Source organism: Girardinichthys multiradiatus, chromosome 2 (assembly GCF_021462225.1).
Source record: "Girardinichthys multiradiatus isolate DD_20200921_A chromosome 2, DD_fGirMul_XY1, whole genome shotgun sequence".
NCBI lineage: Eukaryota > Metazoa > Chordata > Actinopteri > Cyprinodontiformes > Goodeidae > Girardinichthys > Girardinichthys multiradiatus.
Window position 1 is genome coordinate 43,059,515 of NC_061795.1, and position 23,268 is coordinate 43,082,782.

The window sequence follows — 23,268 nt, forward strand, 5'->3', positions numbered from 1 at the left end:
TTCTTTCAGAAATATTTCTTTAGGGGTGAATGAGCTTGAAGGTAGAGGAGCTTATCACAGCTGAGGTATTATGTGTTCTAATCATGACACAGAAACATGCTCTCCGAACATATAAACTGATAAAATAGTTTCAAGCTCTCCCTGAAGCAAACTGATCTATAGAGCTGCCTCCCACTGAGCGTCCGAACTGTTTCTTCTGCCTATTCGATACTTTCTAACTCCTTACTGCTGTTTGTGCATGTTTAATGACACTGTCAGTGTCATTGTAGGTTCTGACTATGTCTGCACAGAATGCAGTTTTAATCAGAAATGCTGTTTTTTTGTTTTTATTATTTCCCTTGCATTCACAGAGATACAGTCCTTGTCTACGTTTTTTTCTGGTCTGTACATAAATTCATGTTTGCACTTTTTACATTTTTCTGACCTCTAGACAGATCAGCACAATCCTGGTTATTGTGTACTGGATGTATTTGTGTTGAACTGTGTGAAATGTACGGATCCAACATAAGTACACTGTTTTGAAGGCAGAGACTTGGTCTGCAGCTTGAGTTTCCCTGCTGCAGACTCACACCTGCCAACAGTTAAGGTTGGCCTATATGTGTATTTATTCATTTCAGCAAAGCCTGGGATTTAGTGAAAAGTTTGGCTCAGGTTTAATTTGTATGTCAGAAGGTCTTCTGTTGTGCCAACAACAACATGTCAAGTACACTGTTAAACTTAAAGGAACTTGATACCAACAGAATATACTGACTGTGTTCAGCAGCAGTATTTCTACTGCAGAACTTTAATATCAGCTTGGGAGAACACTTGATCTTCACATTAATGTGTTCTTCCCGGACCAATTCCTCCAAGGAGGAAGGTTTTCAAAGCCTTCACATTCAATCAACAGTATTTTCCTCTTCCAGGTACTGCATTAACATTTTACCTTCCTCTATGGTTTGGAAGCAAAGACGTAGGCTCTTTTTTAACTAATACGCTGTTCTTTAAGCAGTCCTCATACCCCAGCCAAGTCCCTGCAGAACACACAGCTTTTCATTTAGCGGCACACAGAGGCGCAGTGTGTCCTGCTGAATGGACACAGCAACAGCAGTGAGGGCCTGCCATGAACACATAAACGTGTCTCTTTGTAAATGTTTTTTTGTGTAGTTGTGAAGTGAAATTAAGCGAACGAGTCTGTTTATATTTGTGTGTGCATGCTGTTGCGCCACTGGGACAGCCCAATGGGAAAAATCTCATAAAGATCAGATACAGAAGCTTTTTTTAGAGGTTTTATGGGTGGACCAAGTGATAAATTAGAGAAAGGAGTGTTGTGGGGCAGTTTGTGACATCTGGTTGTCAAAGTGGAGATTTTAATCAGGCAATATTCAATTAAACTGCTATCTAAAAAAGTATTTTGAATACCAGTTAAGAGTAAAACAAATCACTTCAGTGTACCTGCCTTTTTTCAGATATGTATATGTATCTTGTATATTATCCCTACCATTCATCGACAAGGTCAACTGACTGATGTGGTTCTTGAATTAAATGGTTCAGCTACAGAGTCCTTGCAGCGTACCTCATATGCTCCCTTGGATTATGCTTGTATGCAAAGGGAATAGAAGGGCAAAGTGTTTTTTGTTGTCACTTCATCGCCGTGTGTTATTACAGTTAAAAGCAAAACATTTCTGATGGAGATTCTAGAAAATGTTTACTTGTGATCAGCTATGAGCTTTACAAATCAGAGGCTCAAACCAAAACTCACTTTCATTGTTCAGGCGACAGGATTTATGATTTATGGCGACGTGATTTATACCTATCATTTTGTCCAGGTATGTCATGTGCTCTCAAACCCAAATCAACCAGGGGTCTTGGTTACATTGCTGGTTTTTGCAGACTGTGGGGTTCTGTTGGCCTCTTTAGCCCAGGACCTTCAACGCACACTGAAGCAGTTGGCAGCCGAATGAAAAGTGGCCAGGATATAAGTCTCAATCCACTGTTCTCAACTGGATAAAAGGTTGACTCCTTGGGGGTCGGTCTCTACTTCAAATAAAGGTGTTCAAGTATCTTGATAGTGGTCTTGTTGATGACTGATGGTAGGATGGAGCGTGAGCTGGTAGACGTATTTGGACCTCTGCAGTAATGCCGGAACATCTCCCGACAGTCGTCTGCCTACGATCTGACTGAAATCAGTAAAACATGACCTTGTGGTATTATTGTTGGATGCTGGGATGACAATATTGATTATGAAACACTTACATTTTCCACACTATTTTTTTTTTTGTCATTATGAAGTATGTTCCCACCGCTTTCTGTGAGCTTTAGGATCTCAGCCACCCCTGGAAGTTTAAGATTTGAAATTATTTACATTTAACCAAATAGTTTGTTTCTGATAGGGACAAAAAATTTACCGTTTCATTTATTTACATTTTAATAAAAAATGGCATGTCAATAATTATTTATACTCTTCTTGCTAATCAGTGGGGGAATATTTACTGGTATTCCAGCAATTAAACATTTGTCATAATTGCAGACAGGCTTTTTGAGTGTTTCCACTGGCGTTTTGACAATTTATCTTTGGTGATGAACTCCAAGTCTTTGAGGTTTGGAAGGCTTCCTTGCCATAACCCTAATCTTTGTCTCTGTCTAAAGATATTCTGCCAGTCAGGACTCTGGCTGGGCCACTCCAGACATTCATATTATTTTCAGTCAGAAGAAACATGTTGGGAAAATTAAAATGGTAGCTCATGTTCCGTCAGATGTGACGTTTGATTAACAATAGAAACAAGTAGTTCTGGTCAGTTTCAGCATTTTCTGTGTACAATAAAGAAAATCAGTTAAACTTAATCAAATTATATACTTATCCATCTCTATCTAGACCAGATTTATGCACCACTCTTCAGGTTCAACTCTTAAATGTCAAACTGTTTCTTTAAAAAACAGAAAAAAAGCAAACCATGATTCATGAAGTTCCCATTGTAAGATGTTTTCAGAAGGCAGTTTAACAAAGCTGTGGCTGTAATTCTAGCGTGTGTACAGGTCAAAGGTTGCCATTTAATGAACAGACACCTCCCTTCATCCAGTTTTCTTTTTATGTCCTGTTGTTTGGAGGCTTTCCACATGCATAATCACAGACATCAGGAGCACCTTTGTCTAATTTGTTTCTCAGAATTGCGTAATTGAACCTTATTGCTTGCAGCTCTGCAGCACAATCGCCTCCTGTGATCCTGAAGCTTTGTGTATGGTGATGGAGGGGGTTTGCTCCTGACTTTCAGTGTTGGGGATGACCGAGGTCATGACTGTAAGTGTGTGTGTGTGTGTGTGTGTGTGTGTGTGTGTGTGTGGATGCACAGCCCAATGGGACCTGAATGAATATATAAAGGTGGGAGTGTGTTGCCTTCTGCTGGCGTGAAGGCACTCTGTGTTCCTGCTCTGAACATTGCTCTGTTACTTCTAAAATCCTTATTTTCTTCTGCCACCTTCTCTGAGACACACACACACGTGTGCATATCGCGACCTTCACAAATAAACTTAGATTTAAAGATGGTGAGAAACAGAACCCAGAGCCGAGATATTTTAGCTCTGGAAATTGTGGCACACTTTGACTATGGGACTCTCACATTTTCAGACTTCCTTTTCCACAGAACTCTGAGCCACTCTGTTTTTAGCACAGGCACACTTAGACTATGAGTAACACCTATTATCCTCCCCATGTAGCCTCAAGATCCTTTCATCTGAATTTGCCAGTAATTAATATTTACATATAGATAATAAACAACTTTTTTCTTTTTGTTTTTTTGTGGCACTAGTGGCCTTTATTTTGTTATTTTTTCAAAATAGGCTGACAAGGTGCCAGGTGGAGAGAGAGGAAAGACGTGCACTGCTATGCCACATCAGATAAACAGCTTTTTTTTAGCAAAACAACATCAAATTTAATCCAGTTTGTCTATCCTTAAAGATGCTGACCTAGTGAAAAGATCTCATGTTGTTTCACTTCAGATTTGTAAATGTGTGATTGTTTTACTTTTCTTTATTTTATAAATATTAAAAACATTGCTCTTATGTAACTTGGCTTTTGATAAGCATTTTTAATGGTTATAAGATAAAATTAACTTGTTTTGGTGAGTATCTGGCGATGAACCTTTGTTTAAAACAGTTCAAGTGTCTATTGTATTTGCATAGTCATCAAAATAAAGGAAATCTAAATATTTAAAATCAAATATGAACCTTCTTTATGAACTCAAACAAATCACAACCAAGTTTTTTAGAAAAGATCCACTTAACAGAACTGCTCCACCTGTAGCCAGATCAGCCAGACTCCACCACTAAACATATAAAATATAAGTGCATTGCTGCAAATAAACAGGACATCTGTAGTGGTTTACAATCGCAGCTATAGCTCCATACAACTAACAGAGACTGTTTTATTGGGTCAGCCTTACTATTGTAGACCACTAGAGATGAGTTCTTGCTGTTTCATACTTTTACAGGTTCGGTCATTTTGTACCAGAGTTGTTTTGGCACCGACCTTGCATCAGTCCGTGTAAAACAGCATTCAATCCAGCAGAGCTTTTTCACCTGTCATCAGTATGCAGACTGCTTGCTTTTTGTAAAGAAAAATTAATTTTTACACATTTCAATGTGAAAACAATTTTTATATAATGCTGTCACACTCTTCTATGCTCCATGTACAGTTAGGGTCAAAATTATTCATACCCTTGTGAGATTTAGATTTAAACCTGTTTTCATGCCAGCAATAATTTTGTTTCTGATCAGAAATGACAGACATCTCCCAAAAATATTAAAATGTACAAGGGAAAGAAAATGATTCTTGTTTAAAATAGTTTTTACCTTTCTAAAAAATCTGTGAAAAAAGCCATCAGATGCTTCCGTAATTTCTGAGAACTTTTTGCAAGTCTCCATATGTATATGTCTCCATAATTCTCCCCTGCTACATATAAGGGTCAACTAACCATCTTGGAATGAAATTTTAATGCTTTATGATTGCCCTAAAGTAGTCAGATAATCATTAGTCCAGTTATTCAAGCCATCAATTTTACTTTACTATTGGGTGATTGCTGTAATCACACATTATAGCAATTAGGATTACTGTACGATGCAATCCTGAACTACTTAAATACTGAAATACATGTTTTTTTCTTTTACCCCAAAAGAAAAAATGAAAATCTGATTGTGCCTTGATATAAAAACTGTAGTTACAAATAGGCAACAGTTTACAGCTGAAACAGCCCTTCTGTTCAAGGTTTCACCATTTTTCGGTCGTTGGGATCTTTCTACACCTAAAAACTGTCTTTTGCATTTCTACAGACACACAGCAGACCAGTAATTAGACCCTGGCCATTCTGAGGGAGGGGGTGATGAACTCAGTTAGCAAGCTATGACACAATGGCTTCTCCTCAAGACCAGTGTTTATTTTTCTATATGTCCACAGGGTCTGCACACAAGAAGCTCTTTCATACCCACAAAACAGAACTGTGTGTCTGTGCAGAGGAGTCTGTAAGAGCTTACCTGTTTGCCTTTCTTTAGATAGCAGGATGTACTGTATCTGTGTGTAAACAGGGGCAGTGTTTGAGGCGCTCATGCCTCCGGTGTGTCACTGGAAGTTGGTGGGTGTTTGTGTGTAAAGGAGAAAGTGAGCGTTAATGAAAAGCATGTTACAGGCCTGTGGTTTTCAATCGCAATTGGGACCGTAAGTCACACATTCCCTCACACCGCCAAAACCGCTCATGGCTATGCTCACAAACCAGTGCAGACTGCATGGCACACACAGAGATGAATGGTCCATGTCAAACCACTAACTTTACTTCCACTGCCACATGTGTGACGTCTGCATGGATTTCATTATTTTTCATAAACTTAAAGAGGTCTAAGCCTCTCTATGATCACTTTCTCATCCTTTACAGCTGCAAGGAGAACCACTGACCTCTGTAATGTTCAAAGAGGTAATAAATCCTCTCTGGGCAAAGTGGAACTGATGCTATTTTTAAGACAACTGATTTTCTTGCTTAGAGCTCCTGCCAGTGCTATTAAAATCCTTTGTTTTTGCCATTTCCAGGTGTTTTGTTTCCTTTGTTTGAAGACTATTAGAGTATGTATTAACTTTTGATTGTCAGTTTCATGAGCTACCCCTTTTGGCAAATTGGATTGTGTAATTATTATATCAACAAAGGAAAAATGGCAGGAATTGATGGAGAAAAAAGAAGTATAAAAACACGTTCAGTAGTGCTGCTAATTAGAGAGCCTGTAAAAGTATTAGAATATAATAATGTTTTTGCAAGTTAAAGAATGAGTAAACACCATGGAGATTAGATTTCTGTGAAGCTATAATTAACAACCTTCAAAATTATTTTTTCTGACCTATCTGTCACGAATAGTCCTTATTTATTTTTGAAATTGAATGAAATTTCAGTGCTCCGAGGGCCAATGCGAGGTCATTATGTTATAATTAATGGCTGAATTAACCAGAAAGTAGTTCCTGTCGTCAGTCTCAATCCTTCTGCATGGCAAGGTGGATCAATCTTCATTGGTACAAACAGAGTGTCCGCATTAGCTTAGCATGAGATTAGGTAATGTTATTATTGAGTTATGCAGCAACATTTGAGCTACAGTTGTATTGATTCTGTAGCAATGGTGCATGTGTCTGGTATACATGGTGTAGGAAGATGATGTTGGAGCTTTATTTACCTAAGACATCATATTTTCCTACACAGTTAAAATGGACAGCACATGCATAATGGGGTGACAAGGTATTAGTGATGTGCTAAGTCAGGATGACAGCTGTAAACTGCAGTCTCCTTGGTATTCCTGGTAGAGGATATAGACCCTTACCTTTTCTTTGAGATTTCCAAATCCATTAAGTTCTATAGCAGAGGTTGAAAGGTCAAAAGCATAAAACAATGAAACCTTGATGTAATATGTTCAGCTTTCCTGTGGCTGCTGAAGTCAAGAAATTAGCAGCATGAACATCTAACATGCCTCTCTGGAAAATATGGTTTTCTTTTAAATGGATTTTACACGCTCCCACCACCTGCAGGGGGAACCGTGAGGGACCGGTGCAAAGAGGAATGGGCGGCGGACAAAGGTGGAGACCTCAGCGGCCCGATCCCCGGATGCTTAGACTGGCTCTAGGGACATGGAATGTCACCTCGCTGGGGGGGAAGGAGCCTGAGCTTCTGCGGGAGGTCGAGAGATATCGACTAGAAAGAGTCGGGCTCGCCTCCACGCACAGCATGGGCTCTGGAACCCATCTCCTTGAGAGGGGTTGGACTCTCTTCTACTCTGGAGTGGCCCACGGGGAGAGGCGGCGGGCTGGTGTGGGTTTGCTTGTTGCCCCCCAGCTCAGCCGTCTCGTGTTGGGGTTTACCCCAGTGGATGAGAGGGTCGTATCCCTGCGCCTTCGGGTTGGGGAGAGGTCTCTGACTATCATTTCAGCCTACGGGCCGAGTGGTAGTGCAGAGTACCCGGCCTTCTTGGCGTCCCTGTCGGGGGTGCTGGATAGTGCCCCTCCCGGGGACTCCAAACGCCCACGTGGGGAACGACAGTGACACCTGGAGAGGCGTGATCGGAGGAATGGCCTCCCCAATCTGAATCCGAGTGGTGTTTTGTTATTGGACTTCTGTGCAAGCCACGGATTGTCCATAACGAACACCATGTTCAAACATAAGGGTGTCCATCAGTGCACTTGGCACCAGGACACCCTAGGCAGGAGGTCGATGACTGACTTTGTTGTCGTATCATCAGACCTTCGGCCGCATGTTTTGGACACTCGGGTGAAGAGAGGGGCTGTGCTGTCCAATGATCACCACCTGGTGGTGAGTTGGATCTGCTGGAGGAAGAGAAAGCCGGACAGACTTGGCAGGCCCAAGCGCATAGTGAGGGTCTGCTGGGAACGCCTGGCGGAGCCCTCTTTCATCACCCAGGCTGAAGTCACCGAGGTGGTTAAAAAGCTCCACGGTGGCAAGTCTTCGGGAGTGGATGAGATCTGCCCTGAGTACCTCAAGTCTCTGGATGTTGTTGGGCTGTCATGGTTGACACGCCTCTTCAACATTGCGTGGCGGTCGGGGACAGTGCCTCTGGACTGGCAGACTGGGGTTGTGGTCCCCCTTCATAAGAATTGAATGAAATTTCAGTGCTCCGAGGGCCAATGCGAGGTCATTATGTTATAATTAATGGCTGAATTAACCAGAAAGTAGTTCCTGTCGTCAGTCTCAATCCTTCTGCATGTCAAGGTGGATCAATCTTCATTGGTACAAACAGAGTGTCTGCATTAGCTTAGCATGAGATTAGGTAATGTTATTATTGAGTTATGCAGCAACATTTGAGCTACAGTTGTATTGATTCTGTAGCAATGGTGCATGTGTCTGGTATACATGGTGTAGGAAGATGATGTTGGATCTTTATTTACCTAAGGCATCATATTTTCCTACACAGTTAAAATGGACAGCAGATGCACACCCTCCGGTCCCCCTTTGTAAGAAGGGGGACCGGAGGGTGTGTTCCAACTACAGGGGGATCACACTCCTCATCCTCCCTGGTAAGGCCTACGCCAGGGTATTGGAGAGGAGAGTCCGACCGATAGTCAAACCTCGGCTTCAGGAGGAGCAGTGTGGTTTTCGTCCCGGCCGTGGAACAATGGACCAGCTCTATACCCTCTACAGGGTGCTCGAGGGTTCATGGGAGTTTGCCCAACCGGTTCACATATGTTTTGTGGACCTGGAGAAGGCATTCGACTGTGTCCCTCGTGATGCCCTGTGGGGGGTGCTCCAGGAGTATGGAATCGGGGGCCCTTTATTAGGGGCCATCCGGTCCCTGTACGAGCGGAGCAGGAGTTTGGTTCGCATTGCCGGCACTAAGTCGGACCTGTTCCCGGTGCATGTTGGACTCCGGCAGGGCTGCCCTTTGTCACCGGTCCTGTTCATAACTTTTATGGACAGGATTTCTAGATGCAGCCAAGGGCCGGAGGGGGTCTGGTTTGGGGACCAGTGGATTTCGTCTCTTCTTTTTGCGGATGACGTGGTCCTGCTGGCCCCCTCTAGCCAAGACCTACAGCATGCGCTGTGGCGGTTCGCAGCCGAGTGTGAAGCGGCTGGGATGAGGATCAGCTCCTCCAAGTCCGAGGCCATGGTACTTGACCGGAAAAGGGTGGCTTGTCCTCTTCAGGTTGGAGGGGAGTTCCTGCCTCAAGTGGAGGAGTTTAAGTATCTCGGGGTCTTGTTCACGAGTGAGGGAAGAATGGAGCGGGAGATCGACAGACAGATCGGTACGGCTGCCACAGTAATGGGGGCGCTGTGCCGGTCCGTTGTGGTGAAGAGAGAGCTGAGCCGAAAAGCAAAGCTCTCAATTTACCGGTCGGTCTACGTTCCTACCCTCACCTATGGCCATGAACTTTGGGTCATGACCGAAAGAACGAGATCTCGGATACAAGCGGCTGAAATGAGCTTCCTCCGTAGGGTGGCCGGGCACTCCCTTAGAGATAGGGTGAGGAGCTCGGCCATCCGGGAGAGGCTCGAGTAGAGCTGCTGCTCCTCCACATCGAGAGGAGCCAGTTGAGGTGGCTCGGGCATCTATACCGGATGCCACCTGGACGCCTTCCTTGGGAGGTGTTCCAGGCACGTCCCACCGGGAGGAGGCCCAGGGGACGGCCCAGGACACGCTGGAGGGACTATGTCTCTCGGCTGGCCTGGGAACGCCTTGGGCTCCCCCTGGAGGAGCTGGAGGAGGTGTCTGGAGAGAGGGACGTCTGGGCGTCTCTGCTGAGTCTGCTGCCCCCGCGACCCGGTCCCGGATAAGCGGAAGACGACGAACGAACGAACGGATTTTACACGCTTTTGTCCTTGAATTAATTTTAAACATCTTACTTATCCTGAAAACAGCTAACTCTGAGTCTTCATCATTCAGTAAGAGCTTCCACACTGAAGAGTTTTTGACAACCTGTTAGCCCCTGATTGAATTTACAATATCCAAGATTCTTTTTGTTCCAACATGTTCACAGACATCCAGTAATTTAAAGCATTAAGCAAACTAAACTAAACGATAACAACTAAAAAATTTAATTGCATTTAAAGGTTTTACTGCTTGATAAAAGAAGACATTTTAAATTGATTTGTTTAGAATTTTTGACGTTACAAATAGGCGGTCTTGGGTTAAGTAGAAAATTGACAGATTAATTTCACCAGCTGATTTAATAAAATAAATATTAACTCTTAATTAGTGCCCAGTCATTCTGTTACTACTCTGCTGTGTGCTTAAGAACATATGTGAATATGGTATTTAGCATCATATTAATATTTCCTTAACCATTGTTCATTATGTTTAACAAAAACAAAAAACATGAAATCCACTGCAATAAATTTCAGGTTTCACCTCCAGGCTGATTTGACAGCTGGTTGTTTGTCTTACAGAGAGCCTTCAGCCTGACAGACCCAACCTGAGGAGGACACAGAGTGAGGGGACTCCCACTTCAGCTGGATCAAGCAGCAGGTCACAACAAACACACATGGAAAACGTTATTGAACTTTGAAATGTTAATAAGCAGTAGGTATGGAGGCATTGTAAAAATCATATGGGAGGTGGATTACTTTATCTATTGGCCAATAATTTAGGCCAAATTTTTGACATATTCCCTCAGTTCACCATGACCCATTTAGAATTGTCCATATGTGGCCACGGAAGCACTTTCTACATACTACATTGCCGACCAATCTGTGGAATTGTGTTTCAAGGTGCTTTGAATGGACAGTATGGAGTGGAAATTGACTAAATATATTCATTCAGTTTACCATGAGCAGGAGTCATTTTAGTACCCATACAACATGTTGAAGAGAAAGTTATGCTTCCGTATAAAATAACAAGGAGGGGAATTTTCATACCTTAATTCCTACCCTTTACGGCCGTAAATACTAAATTAATTAGATAGAAAAGGCTACTTTTAGCGACAAGACGTCAGGGCGTGGCGCTGATGGTGTAGGGGGTAAGCGTGCAACCATATACAGAGGCTACAGTCCTCGAAGCGGCCGTCCCGGGTTCGAGTCCCGGACCCGGCGACATTTGCCGAATGTCTCCCCCCCTCTCTACCCCTCTTTCCTGTCTGCCTACTGTCAAAAAAAATAATAAAATAAGGGCCACTAGTGCCGAAAAAATTTATTTTCTGGTGAGAAGACATCAGTAACTTTACCCTTTAAACCGCACATACAATGAGTAAATAGTCGCCAAGGGAAAAGATTTGTTCCAGTCTGCATCTGGCGCCAGGACTGATACAGAAAGTCCAAAATGACTATCAGCTTGTAGTGTGTGTCGCTATCTGGTATATTTAGAGACCAAAAACATAGTTATAGTTGGCCATCAAATGCACTGATTTCTGTTGATCTGCTCAAGCCACTGCAACCTCTGGTTGACCAGTTAAGGTTGTTAGTTGTTCAGTGTTATAGGGACAGAGGAAGTCTGCTTAATACAAAAATAACACATTTCCAACATTTTGTCTTCACGAAGGGAGCTGAAGGGAAAATAATTGTGATCCACTTCATGCAGAGGGTTTGAAAAGGGCAGAGCTAGATAAAGTGAAAAAGAGCTGGTGCCAATGGGTGCAGCAATCAGTTTTATTGGGTGAAACAGATTTCTGGTTTTCTTTAGGTCTTACCTGCCAATTCAGATATTCTTCTTAAGGACAGACTCGTATGTTTCAATTATGTTTTAGTTTACCAGTTAACTGTACAAAGCTTGCTGCTGGTTTGTTGGTGGAGCTCGAAGTTTGGAATCCGACAGAAAATGGAGACGCTACAAGATTGTCCCCATTTTAGCACAAACGTAAATGTTCCTAACATTTATCTGATTTTAATTAACTCCAAAGTGCAATAAGGAACAGTTTGTTGACATATTTACAGAAGAAAACGGAATTTAAATGCATTTTATAAACCGGGAGAAAAAACATCTGATTTTATTTTAGCATGCAACATGTTGACCTTCAGTCAAAGCCGATCAAAGGAAGGTTTGCTTATTTCGATCATTGGCCAACTGATCGAAACTGAACGAGTCAATTACCCCTGCTATAGGTTCTTATGGTATAGTTCACAACATTTCTGTTATGGGAAAAAAATCCCGTTCTTATTAATGGTGTAAGGGGAACTCATTAAAAGTGTGCTTTTAGCTGTCTGCTTGGTAAATATTGTACATGAGTGATTTAAAATAAAGAAAATTACAACAAAAAAGATTTGTGGTAGAATCTAGTTGAAATTGTGTTTTTGAAATAACATTTTGAGTCATGGAGGTTTTGGGTTTTATCATTATAATATAACAGGACAGACAGGAGTTGGAACATAAATCATAGTCAGCTTTATGACTATAAAGAAGGGCAAAAGAAAATAGCGTTCAGGCTTCAGAAACTATAAAAGTTTCTAAAACTGCTGGTTTCAAAACTTTGCAGACCTTGCGGTAGGATAATAAGAATAATAGCACAATAATAAAGTCGTGAAACCATTTTATTAAATATTGTTTGCAAAGCGCTTATTTGAAAAACCTGTGACCAGAACATAACAGTTTTTAAAATAAATGGAAGAAAGAAAAGGATCAAATGAACAGGTCCGATGCCAGTTTGGTCGACTGCAGCATGATGCAGCGTGCCAGCATGTTATTCCCCCTCTGACTGTGGTTTATCTCACCGGCTACAATAGTAGTGAGATAATAAATAGCGGGCAGGCTGCATTTATTTCAAAGCTTTGCTGCGGGAGTGCGAAAGGTCATATGGTATTTCCTTCTAAACATCATGGGGGGCAGTTAGGCACAGTTCAGCCAAGAGCTCAGCCCACGGCTGTCATGGAGAAGCAGCCAGCATCTTTGTGCTTTACATGAACAGATATTATCACCAGATGTTTTTTTCTGAAACAAGAAAAAACTCTCACACAAATAAAATAATTGAAAATATGGAGTTTTCTTCCTTCCGTCCTCCTCCGTCTTTTCTTGCTGTTGTAGCAGAGCGACTAATGAAGTAGTGATTATGATTTTTTTTGATCGCTCTCTGAGTGCAACCTCAGCATTCCTTGATGTTGGATGGGGAACAGCAACATGTTTGTTGTCTTTATGTGAAAGAACTGCAAAGTAATATTTAGCTCTAGAAAAATAAATGAGATTGTCCAGAAAGGAAAATCGACACCTCATCGGGTGTTTCCGTGTGCTGCTTTGACTGTGACTAAAGCTGCACCTGTGCTGGCTCTAAATGATAAACAACAATAGGTATCTGAGGTGGAAAAGCATGGCAGCAGGGTTAAATGCTTCTTTGTTCTTTTTTTTACAGCGCACAAATCATGCTTCTAAATCCTTCCTTTTCACCCTTAAATCATTCAGTTGTGGTCTATATAAAGTGGAACTGCAATCCTTTGGTCTCTACTCGTTATTGTCGCTCCATAGGCCCCTCTTTTACCTGTTCTGAGGTACGTCTGAGAGCAACTTGTTTTGGTGCCGTCTCTTTAAATGCTATTGAGGCACTTCACACCCTGCCCCCCTCCAGATCAAAGAGCGCTGAACTTTAACCCGTAACAGTTATCTAGTGGCGCAGAAATAAGATAAAAACAACAAAAACAATGCAAAACTGTTTACGTAAAAATAATATTCAAAACACACAGAACGGTTCTGCCCTCAAGGAGCTAAAAGCACCACACAGGCTCAATGCTACTGCTATCAGAACAATAGCCAGGATGTCATATCAACACAAATAAATTCATGCCTAAAATAAAGGTTGTTGTCATATTAGCGTTATTTGCAGCTTACTGCTTTGCTGGGTTTGTTGTTTCCATAAACAGAAGGAACTAAGCCCCATATCACATGAAGTATTTTAACAAATCCTTGATTCCGGTGGAGGTTGATGAAGAACTCGTCCTCGAAGTGCTTCACGCAGACGAAGGGGAATTTCTCCACTGATGTGGGAACATTTCCATACAAAATAAAATTTAACCAGGCACTTTGGTTCTGATGCTGGGGGGCGGCGTAATGAATCGTGTGGGTTAATACAACCAATAAACGAACCAAACTTATCCTCGTTCAGTGTAGGCATACTTGATCTTGGACTACAAAAATCCAGCGAGAAATAAAAATGGCGAATTTGTGGAATTGGTTAGCCGGAAGTCCACAACCTTGTTTAGCTGTTCCACAGCAAATACTGTGACATAGCCGTTCGAAAAACCTAATAGATGATAGGGAAAATTATGACTCAAAGAGAATATAAAAATATCTATGCAGCACATGGAGAGACTAAGTTCAACTTCTCTGCACACCTTCTAGACTCCAGGTACACAACAAAATGTATTTAAGGCCTAGATAAGTGGATTTTGCATAATATGTCCCCTTTAATCTCCTTTTTTCTATTTCATCTTCATATCTGTTCTCTGTTTTATTTTACCGTTTGTAGGAACAACAGACACTCGGTGGGGGGTCCGCAGGGTGAGTGCCCCGGGGGGTTCAGAGAAAGGTATCTGCCTAATGGTGAGCTAACGGAGGAGCAGAACCATGACACATCTGGCCATCGGCAGCCTTCAAAGAGCAATGGCAGCCCTGGAAACAGTGCAGGTGAATGGTCTGCTCACATAGTTGCACAGGATTTATACACACAACAACACAAAATCACAAGTTAGATTAGATGTTTATTTGCTGAAAACCTTTGATTCTTGTTATTCCACTGTAAACACCAGTAATACTTGCAAGCCTGCCATGATCTTCGTTCCTGTCCATCTTTTAGCAGACAAAGTTGAGTTGACGTCCAACGGGTTGGACAGCAGTCGTGGAGTTGTGGCCCATCAGACTCCTCCTCCTCCATCCTCTCCATCAGGCCGATCTACAGCTACCAATAACAACAACAGCAGTAGCCCCTCTCCGGGACGGGACACCCAGGGTCCGGGCGTCCTGGCAGATTCCACCCCCAACGTCCCCTCCAGCGCAGAGCAAGCCAACAGCAACACAACTGAGTCGACCACAGATTCGCTCCCGGCAGGGTAAAATCCAGCACATCCTTGTTACTCTTGGTTCAGCAATAAAAACAAACACCATGGTAAAAACTGGGTTCTAGATGATTCTGGAATTTGATTTAAGTATTTTCCAGATCTGGATAAGTGGAAAAAGCAAGTAATACAAAACATTTATTATATTTCTGGACTTTGTTTCCCTCCCGTCTACATTTTGAATCAATGTATCCATCTTTCCGTCCCTCCACCCGTCTATCAATCCGTCCAATACTTCCTGTCCTCTCAAAAATAACATTCAGATGCATTCACTGTGAAATCCTATCAAATACCTTCTTTGTTTTAGTTTTCAGCGTTGGAGTAAAGGTGTATTTGTGTGTTCTTGTCTCTCTTTGCAGCTGGGAGCAGCGGGTTTTACCTCATGGCAGAGTGTATTACGTCGACCACAACACCAAAACCACAACTTGGGAGAGACCACTGCCAGCAGGGTACGCCCATCACAGCTTTATATCTGTTTTTCCTGTTGATGCCCTGGGTGTTTGACGCTAGACAAGACTGGGTAGCGAAGGTTAACGTTTGGCTTTAAAAATCAGTTGCTCGTGTCTTTCATATTCGTTCAGATTCAGGACGTGACCACCTCACCAGTGGTAAGAAAAACAGATATGATTTCAAATATGTTTTCAGAACTAATATTTGCTCTGTTTATGAAAGAATATTACATTTGTTTTGGAAGGTACACGCATCTTGTTTGATAATACAGGGCTTGGTGTTTAGTGTGAGCGCCACATGGGGGCTGGTTAATTTATTTTAGTTGGTTCATTCAACAATGAGGTTGAACAAGTAAACTGGCGAGTTGGACGTGATTCATATGGATCACACACAAGGGAGAGGCTTAAATATTGCTGTCTATCAGCTGTTATGGTAGACAGCTGCTGGTGGACTGCTGTTCTCAAGTTTCTGTTCCCACATGTTAGCATGTTTCCATGAATCAGGGTTCCTGAACTGTCTGGAAAATATTTACTAGATATAAACACCTCCAGGTTTATATGTGTGCTTATCCATCCATCCATCCGTCCTTCCATCCATCCATTTATCCATCCATTTATCCATCCGTCCATCCATCCATCCATCTATCCATCCATCCGTCCTTCCATCCATCCATCCATCCATTTATCCATCCATCCATCCATCCTTCCTTCCTTCCATCCTTCCTTCCTTCCATCCTTCCTTCCTTCCATCCATCTGTTTGTCTGTTTCTCCATTCACCCACATACCCCCACCTTTGTCCAATAACTACTAACATAGACATATCTGGCATAAAAAAAATGTGTGACATTAAAAATGTGTAGAACGCAAAACAAATGGTCTCAATGTTATCATGTAGCTCAGCTGAAGCAGTCTTCAACACACAGGTCAAAGGTCAGACATAATATCGTATATCTTACTCATCCTGGAGTCTTGCAGCCGAACCACTTCATTATATCTGAAAAAGCTTCCATTTACATGAACAAAATTATCAACACACTCCTCCCATGTTGGGTTCTGCATGCTAATAAAGTTGAAAAGTGAAAACGTTTTATCAACCAAAAAAAAGTAATTGGTATACAGGGGGGTATGCTTGGTTGAACAGTTTACTCTTCTGGCTGTATCAATATAAAAATATTTGTTATGGACGATATGTCTGCATTAACATCTGTATCGGCTGATGGATGAATCGGAGTTGTTCCGTAATTCGACAGAGAGCAGGTCCGTCAACGGTGACGTTTAGAGTAGTCACGGAGAATGTGGAACCGCTCTCAATAATTACCATAACAATGGAGTTGCTCCGTCGGTCGGAACAGAACAGAGCAGGAACGGAGGATGTGAGAGATTTCTCCTCCCTCTACCTGTAGCAGCTTCGCAGGCAGAAAGGAGCCGGCGGTGTTGGTTTTTCAAAATGAAGTAAATTTTAAGGTTTTATGATATTTCAAATTAAAACTCTCTGATTATGGTTAGTATAAGTACGTAAATAAAAATTTACTTAACAAACCCTGTTGTTGCTGTTTGTGTATGTGTTTCGAGGGGGGCGTGGCCAGGTGGTATTTGTTTGAAAACGTCACAGTGATGGCGTTGCTGCGCATGATCATGGGTGTTTAAATGAACCAGAGAAACATGGTCAGCGTTTTTTTTTTCTCTGGTGTTGAAATGTGGGGGATCTCTGGTGGGCAATGTTTATAACATGAGCATTGGGTCACATGTTTCGACACAATGTTACATGAGTAATTTCAATTTCTTGGTCCACATTTTCCCAGATTAAAGGTCCTGGTCTGGGGTTAGGACTTTCAGATTACCATGGGATTGTTGAGGGCCGATGTTATGTGCTGAGCAAGGATTATTGGTGGACCCTTTCTTGCAGTGTTCTGACTTCTGCTCGCCCACCATATTTAAAACCTGGATGTTATTGTTGTTCTTTTCTAATACGTTGTTTTCGGGCGATTGCCTGCCTTCTTTCCCTTGCAGTCACTGGGTCTCAATTACAATGTGGTACAACACCACAAGCGGTAAAGCCAGTTGTGCATTCTCTGTCTTGCTTAATGAACACATGGTGGGATATGGGCTTTGCTTGTTTGACCTTTAGTTTCTTATTGCCGCCACCTGCTGGACTGGAGGTGAGGTGCATTTATCTTCAAAACTTCCCCATACATCATTAGGTTAAATACATGTTCGAAGGGCTTTTCAGAGCAGCAGAAACAGAATGCTCACAAATTACCAGAGATTTCTTTTACCACGACCTAGACTTCTTTCTTATCTTTTAACCATTCCCTTATCATGCAGTTTGATAGTAAATGCTTATAAGAAGCCGTTTTAATCACTTTTTCTTATCAGAGTTCAACTGTTTTCATGACTTTTTTACTTGGCCCTTTTATTTATAGATTTTCACAGTGTGTGTGACTGGGTGACAGAGAGAAAAGAGTCTGTTTTAAGTAAAGGTCACCCCCTCCTCCTCCTGCTTTCCAAACTTCTGCCCCCCATGTCAGTTTTTCCATCCAAGGAACAGGTCTGTTGGGGCCCTGAGAACAAAAGTCCTTTCTTAGAGCCACATGTACCTCCATGCATCGCTGTGTTGGCTGCTGTGGCCTGTCAGAGGATCAATTAGCAGGCTAATAGTGGGCCAGCGCTCCAGATGTACACACCAGGAACTGTTTAGAGGCTGAGGGGAGGCAGAGTGGGGGTAGCTGAGCAGTCGGAGGTTGGAAGCTGGAATAATGAAAGCCATCCGAAGCTATGCCAGGGAGAGCGTATGAGTGACTCTTGTTTTTGTGTTGCTCATTGTTAGGGACTTCCTAAACAAAGCTAAAGCCATGTTTACATAAGCTGTACTTTGCATGGTGCCAATGTTACAGTTTTATCATGTGTCGTTACGTTGACAGAGATAAGCTGTAGAAAGCAGACTGTAAAGCTTAATTTTGTGGTTGTAGCAAACCTATTTCAAAACATCAAGGAGTTACATTCTAACTTAACTATTCCTTTTTTTAAATGTTTTGAGCTAAACAGAAATATCAGCCTAGAGATTGAGCGCTTCTGCCAAACCAAAGTGGAGCAGTGACTTCTACTTCCAGACATAACACGCTAAAGCACAGAGCTGAAGCAAGCGTACAGTGCAATCAAAGCTATGATCAGTAATCAGGGCTGCAGTTTTAATGTGGCTGCATTTTTGTACAACAGTCACTCTTTTTAAAAAATTGATTGATGCAGATTGAACAAACCCATGTTCTGGTAATCAGAGCTGTCATGTCATGACTCAGTCTCAAACTACCCAATATTTGCTTGATTTCAGTCTGTCCTGTGGTCCACAGTCCCTTTAGGAGAGTTTTTTTTTTTCCCCCAAAAGAGTCCAACTGGTAATATAGTTTTTTTTATCTGGAATTAACTCGTTTGTCTTGTTTTAGACAGGAAGGAAGTCACTTGATGTTTGAAACAAATACATTTTAATACCACTTGGAAAAATTAGTCAGGGCGCAAAGTAAATTTTTTAATATTTCAAACTCTAAAAGTCCAAAAAAATGATTCAAATAGAAAATCTAAAAACCCCTAAAATGAATATGTTTAAGTGTAGTTCTTTAGATAAACAGACTCTTAAAGCAGTCTTAGCAGACCCAGTAACACTGTTTTTAAAGTGGGGAGCCCTAAAATGAGGCATTATCCGGTTGGCGTCAGCATGACTTCATCTGCTGAAATACTGCAAGTCTAAGATATAGTTATAAGCTCTGGATGTAAATTTAAGTCCTTTAAGCTTGATACTCTGTGTGAGACTTTTATTTTGAGGTATAAAAGGAGGCAGTTCTTGAGTTGTTGCCCCTGTTGTCCTGGCAGAGTCGACTAATATAAATTCCAGGAGGGGCTGACCAACACTCAGCTACAAAAGTACTGAAGAACGGTAACTAGATGAACAATCGGTAGGCAACATTGTGTTATGTCCCTTGCCCAAAGGCACATAGTCACACGGCAGGGAGAAGAAGCTGGAATCGAATCCACGCCTTTCTGGGTGGAAGACAGCCCATTGATTCACAGGAACAAATGAATGCTCCAACACTTAGATTGCTCGTGTTGCAGCTTTTTGAGTTCTCTGTACATAGAAACAGTGACAGACATGAGAACAATTATTTAAAAACACACAAATTAAGAATAAATACAGAGAAAAATATAACCGGACATATTTAACAGGATGAATTGGTGTACCCTGTGGAACTGTCCTTTTTTTTGTCTTTTATTGCGATTAAACACCAACTTATGATCAAACTGAAGAACCAACAGAAAAACAGGAAACTGAAAATCTTTTAAAAATTGACAAACTTTTTTTATAGCAACTTTAAAGAGCACTTTAAATCTCCATGCAAGTCATAAGTTTCAGATATGTGACCTGTCTTGTTTAAACCTGAAAGAAGCTTTGAGTCCCCGGACATTTCCAGATATATCTGAGGATTAATCGGATCTTAAAGTGAGCTGATTGTGCCTCCTTTTCTCCTATAGTGAAGTTTTCCTGGCCACTCTTTAAAAACTGGATACTGCCGGTACAGCTATTTAACACTTGCACAAGTTGCAAGTGTTTTTATACCAAGACTTGTTGTTTATATTCAGATTAAATATTTTAACAGTTTTTAAAATGACTAATGAAAGTCAATTTCCATGAGGTTTTGTGGTGTTTATCTCAGAGAGCTTCAGGAAGTGATGTCATCATGCTGTATTCTTTGGACTATGGCAAATCATAGTTCCTGAAAGGCATGGCATCCTGTGGGAGTCATCGCTACACAGTAGGACGGATAAAAGGAGCTGCAAGCTGTTGTGTGTGTTTCTCAGCTCTTGTCCATTTCAGATCCTCAAATATTTCACTTAACATCTGTCAGTAAAACCCAAAAAAATAGCTGTGCCCATTCCAGTTTGAGCAAAGTACCATCAGAGAAAATTAGGGAGTGTTATTTTTACATCCTAGCCAATCAGAGCTGGAGCCACAAGTACTGCAGTCATTTAATCCAGGACTGAACCCAGAGAATATCCACTGGAGATAAACGCCTGACATCACAGGGTGTTTGTGAGTTTTTGGTTTAGGTTAACAGGGCTCACAACAGTGTCAGAAAAAAAGACTGTTTGGGAAAAGTCATTTCTGCATATAACACTGCACATAATATCAGATGGTTTAACAAAAAAAGTCTTTAAAAAGCCTCTAAACAAAGAGAACATTGGAGTTTTTTTAATCTCTTCTCACATACATGACTATCAATCACTAGTTTTTTAAAAAATTTTTAATGTTTATTTATACATATTTTTTCACAATTTATTTATTAGCATCCAGCCTTTGAGTTTTTCTTTTGTTTTTCTCTTAATATTTATGGATTCTTTGCTGAGCTAAAACATTACTTAAAACCTAAAAACACAAAGATCCTACCTTGCACTAAAATAGCAATGAGTAATGAATGGTCCGGTCCGTTCAAAAGAGGAATACAGATATACTCCAAGCTTAAACTGGCAGTTCTTGGTTTTGCTAGGTTTAGATTACAAAGAAATGTAATCAGATGAATAACTATGTAGAGACTCAACGGACCTCTGTGGGTTCTAAGAATTCCCCCTGTCTCCAGTAAATGAGTAGCTACTGTTAATAATACCAGAGAGGGAAGACTCCTGCTGTTTATATGATGCACAGAGACATAGTGGTCAGCCAAATAACTCTGTTTGTAATCATCTTCACTGTTGAACTGTCCATTAGCAACATATTACAGCTTACCGGTCATGAGGGAGCTGCTGAAAATCGGTATCATAGTAAGCTATAAAATCTCTAGGATTAAAGAAATGAATAATTTACAATGCAGGATATTACCAAAATCCGACACTTTTAAAAAATGCACCAAAAACACCTTCTGTTTCTGCATAGGGACCTCCTGGGTCATCTAATGTCAGTTTTTAATGGGAGGGTCATAAGGCTGACAGGAGATGGCTAAACTAATTGTAAACAAACAAATGTTTGTTTCAGGGTGGTTTGTTGGTTTCAGTAAACATTATGCTATACCAGCAAACGTGAAAAGATTCTGAAGTACATTCTGAGGCGTTACTTGAAGAGAACAGCTCTGACTGAGGAAGTTTTCCTGCTTCAAGGGCCTCTGCTTTATATGTTTGAGTCAGACTGTAATGCTGCTGATCCATCGGCCATGATGGATGGAAACAGTGGCACATGAGATGAAACAAGTTGCAAAAAGGAGGATGATGGTCTTCAGTACAAGTAAAAATGAAAGGCTCAAATGCTGATACAAACCTTAAACGTTTTACTTTGAGCACATTAGCAGTACTATTAAAAACGTCATTGCAAGACTAACCCCGCATTCATACAAACTCCGTCATTCATGCATTTTGCTCTCCGTTGCAAATAGAAGTCATTCTAGTCAATGCAGTATCTGACACTGGCTCCGTGGCGCTGCGGCACGATGGAGCACAAACGCGTAAAACTACAAAGACAAGATTGAGCCAGACAGGAAGTCAGACCAAAGAAAAGTAAAGTGCACCTGGTACGTTTCAAAATAAGGGACCCTTAATCACATCGCAATGTAAACATCATGTGAGAACCGGTGTGACATATGGTCTTTAGTTTACTTGCAGCTCTTTATATTCATGGCTGTTACTGCGTGAACTCTCGACTTCCCGTGTGAACTTGTGATCTCTCGAGTCCAGCTCCCTCTGGTGTTCTCGGATGAATGAATGGATCCAAAAAGGCATCCAGTATAAATTGCCACACGGCAAAATTTGCGACGGATGGCGGAGCAGACACCTATCGTAAATGATAAATGGCCTGCAGTTGTATAGCGCTTTATCAAGTCCCCAGAGACCCCAACGCATTTCACGCTACATTCAGTCATTCATGCACACCTTCACACACTGACAGTGGTGAGCTACATTGTAGCCACGGCTGTAACCTGGGGCAAACTGACAGAAGTAAGGCTGTCATACACAGGTGCCACCGAGCCCTCTGACCACCATCAGCAGGCAAGGCGGGTGAAGTGTCTTGCCCAAGGACACAACAACTGAGACAGACAAAGCGGGGCAACCCAATGGTTACAGGACGAACCCCTACCACTGCCTTCACCGTCGCCCGCTACAACATATTCAGTGTGAATACAGGGTAACACCTACTAGTCTTTCAGAGTCATATGCACAGAATGCAGGTTTCTTAGTTGTAAGCACAAGTTTTATCCAATTAAATCATGATTTACAGCAAAATAACAAAACAAATGGAAAAATAGACTGTGACATTTTGTCTTGTAGAGGCTGTACTATACATTCTGTGAATTTAAGTGATATTTATTATTAGTCTGGCTTCCTTTTTTAACACGAGTAAATCAACATTGCACAGTTCCCTGTGCAGCTTTAGGACTCTGATCGCTGTCTCCCTCATCTTATTCCAACTTACAGACAAAAACTGAAACTCTCTAAGCCTGTGGTTAGGACTGTAAGGATGTGGACTGATGAGTCAATCCAGATGTTACCAGCCTGCTTTGACTGCACAAATTGGAGTATTTTTGAAGCTGCAGCTATGGACTTAAATAAGCTTGCTGAAACTGTGACATCATGCATCAGTTTTGTGAGGACGTGTGCAGACCAAGATATTCCGCACAGACAACAAGAAACCACGGTTCACTTTGCATCCTAAAGAAACTGCGTCGGACCAAAGAAGAGTCTTTCAGCAGTGGGGACTGGGCCCTGTATAGGCATTCAAGCACAAACTGATGGGGGACATAAGGCCAGCTAAGAGAAGCTACAGTGAGAAGCTAAAAATCAACTTCTCAGCTGATGACCCAGTGGCAGT

General features: G+C 41.7%; 1 protein-coding gene across 4 annotated transcripts in view; it reads left to right on the top strand.

Annotated features, from left to right (window-relative positions):
• wwp2 (WW domain containing E3 ubiquitin protein ligase 2) overlaps positions 1 to 23,268 on the top strand; it is a 76,905-nt gene that overhangs the window by 18,041 nt on the left and 35,596 nt on the right. For 3 of the 4 annotated variants that reach the window (XM_047381540.1, XM_047381554.1, XM_047381544.1), the window contains exons 6-9: positions 10,398 to 10,476; positions 14,393 to 14,550; positions 14,720 to 14,972; positions 15,338 to 15,427. In XM_047381540.1, the coding sequence (XP_047237496.1) occupies positions 10,398 to 10,476; positions 14,393 to 14,550; positions 14,720 to 14,972; positions 15,338 to 15,427 (580 nt within the window). The remainder of the gene's footprint in view (positions 1 to 10,397; positions 10,477 to 14,392; positions 14,551 to 14,719; positions 14,973 to 15,337; positions 15,428 to 23,268) is intronic. The other variant, XM_047381551.1, reaches the window with a different exon arrangement.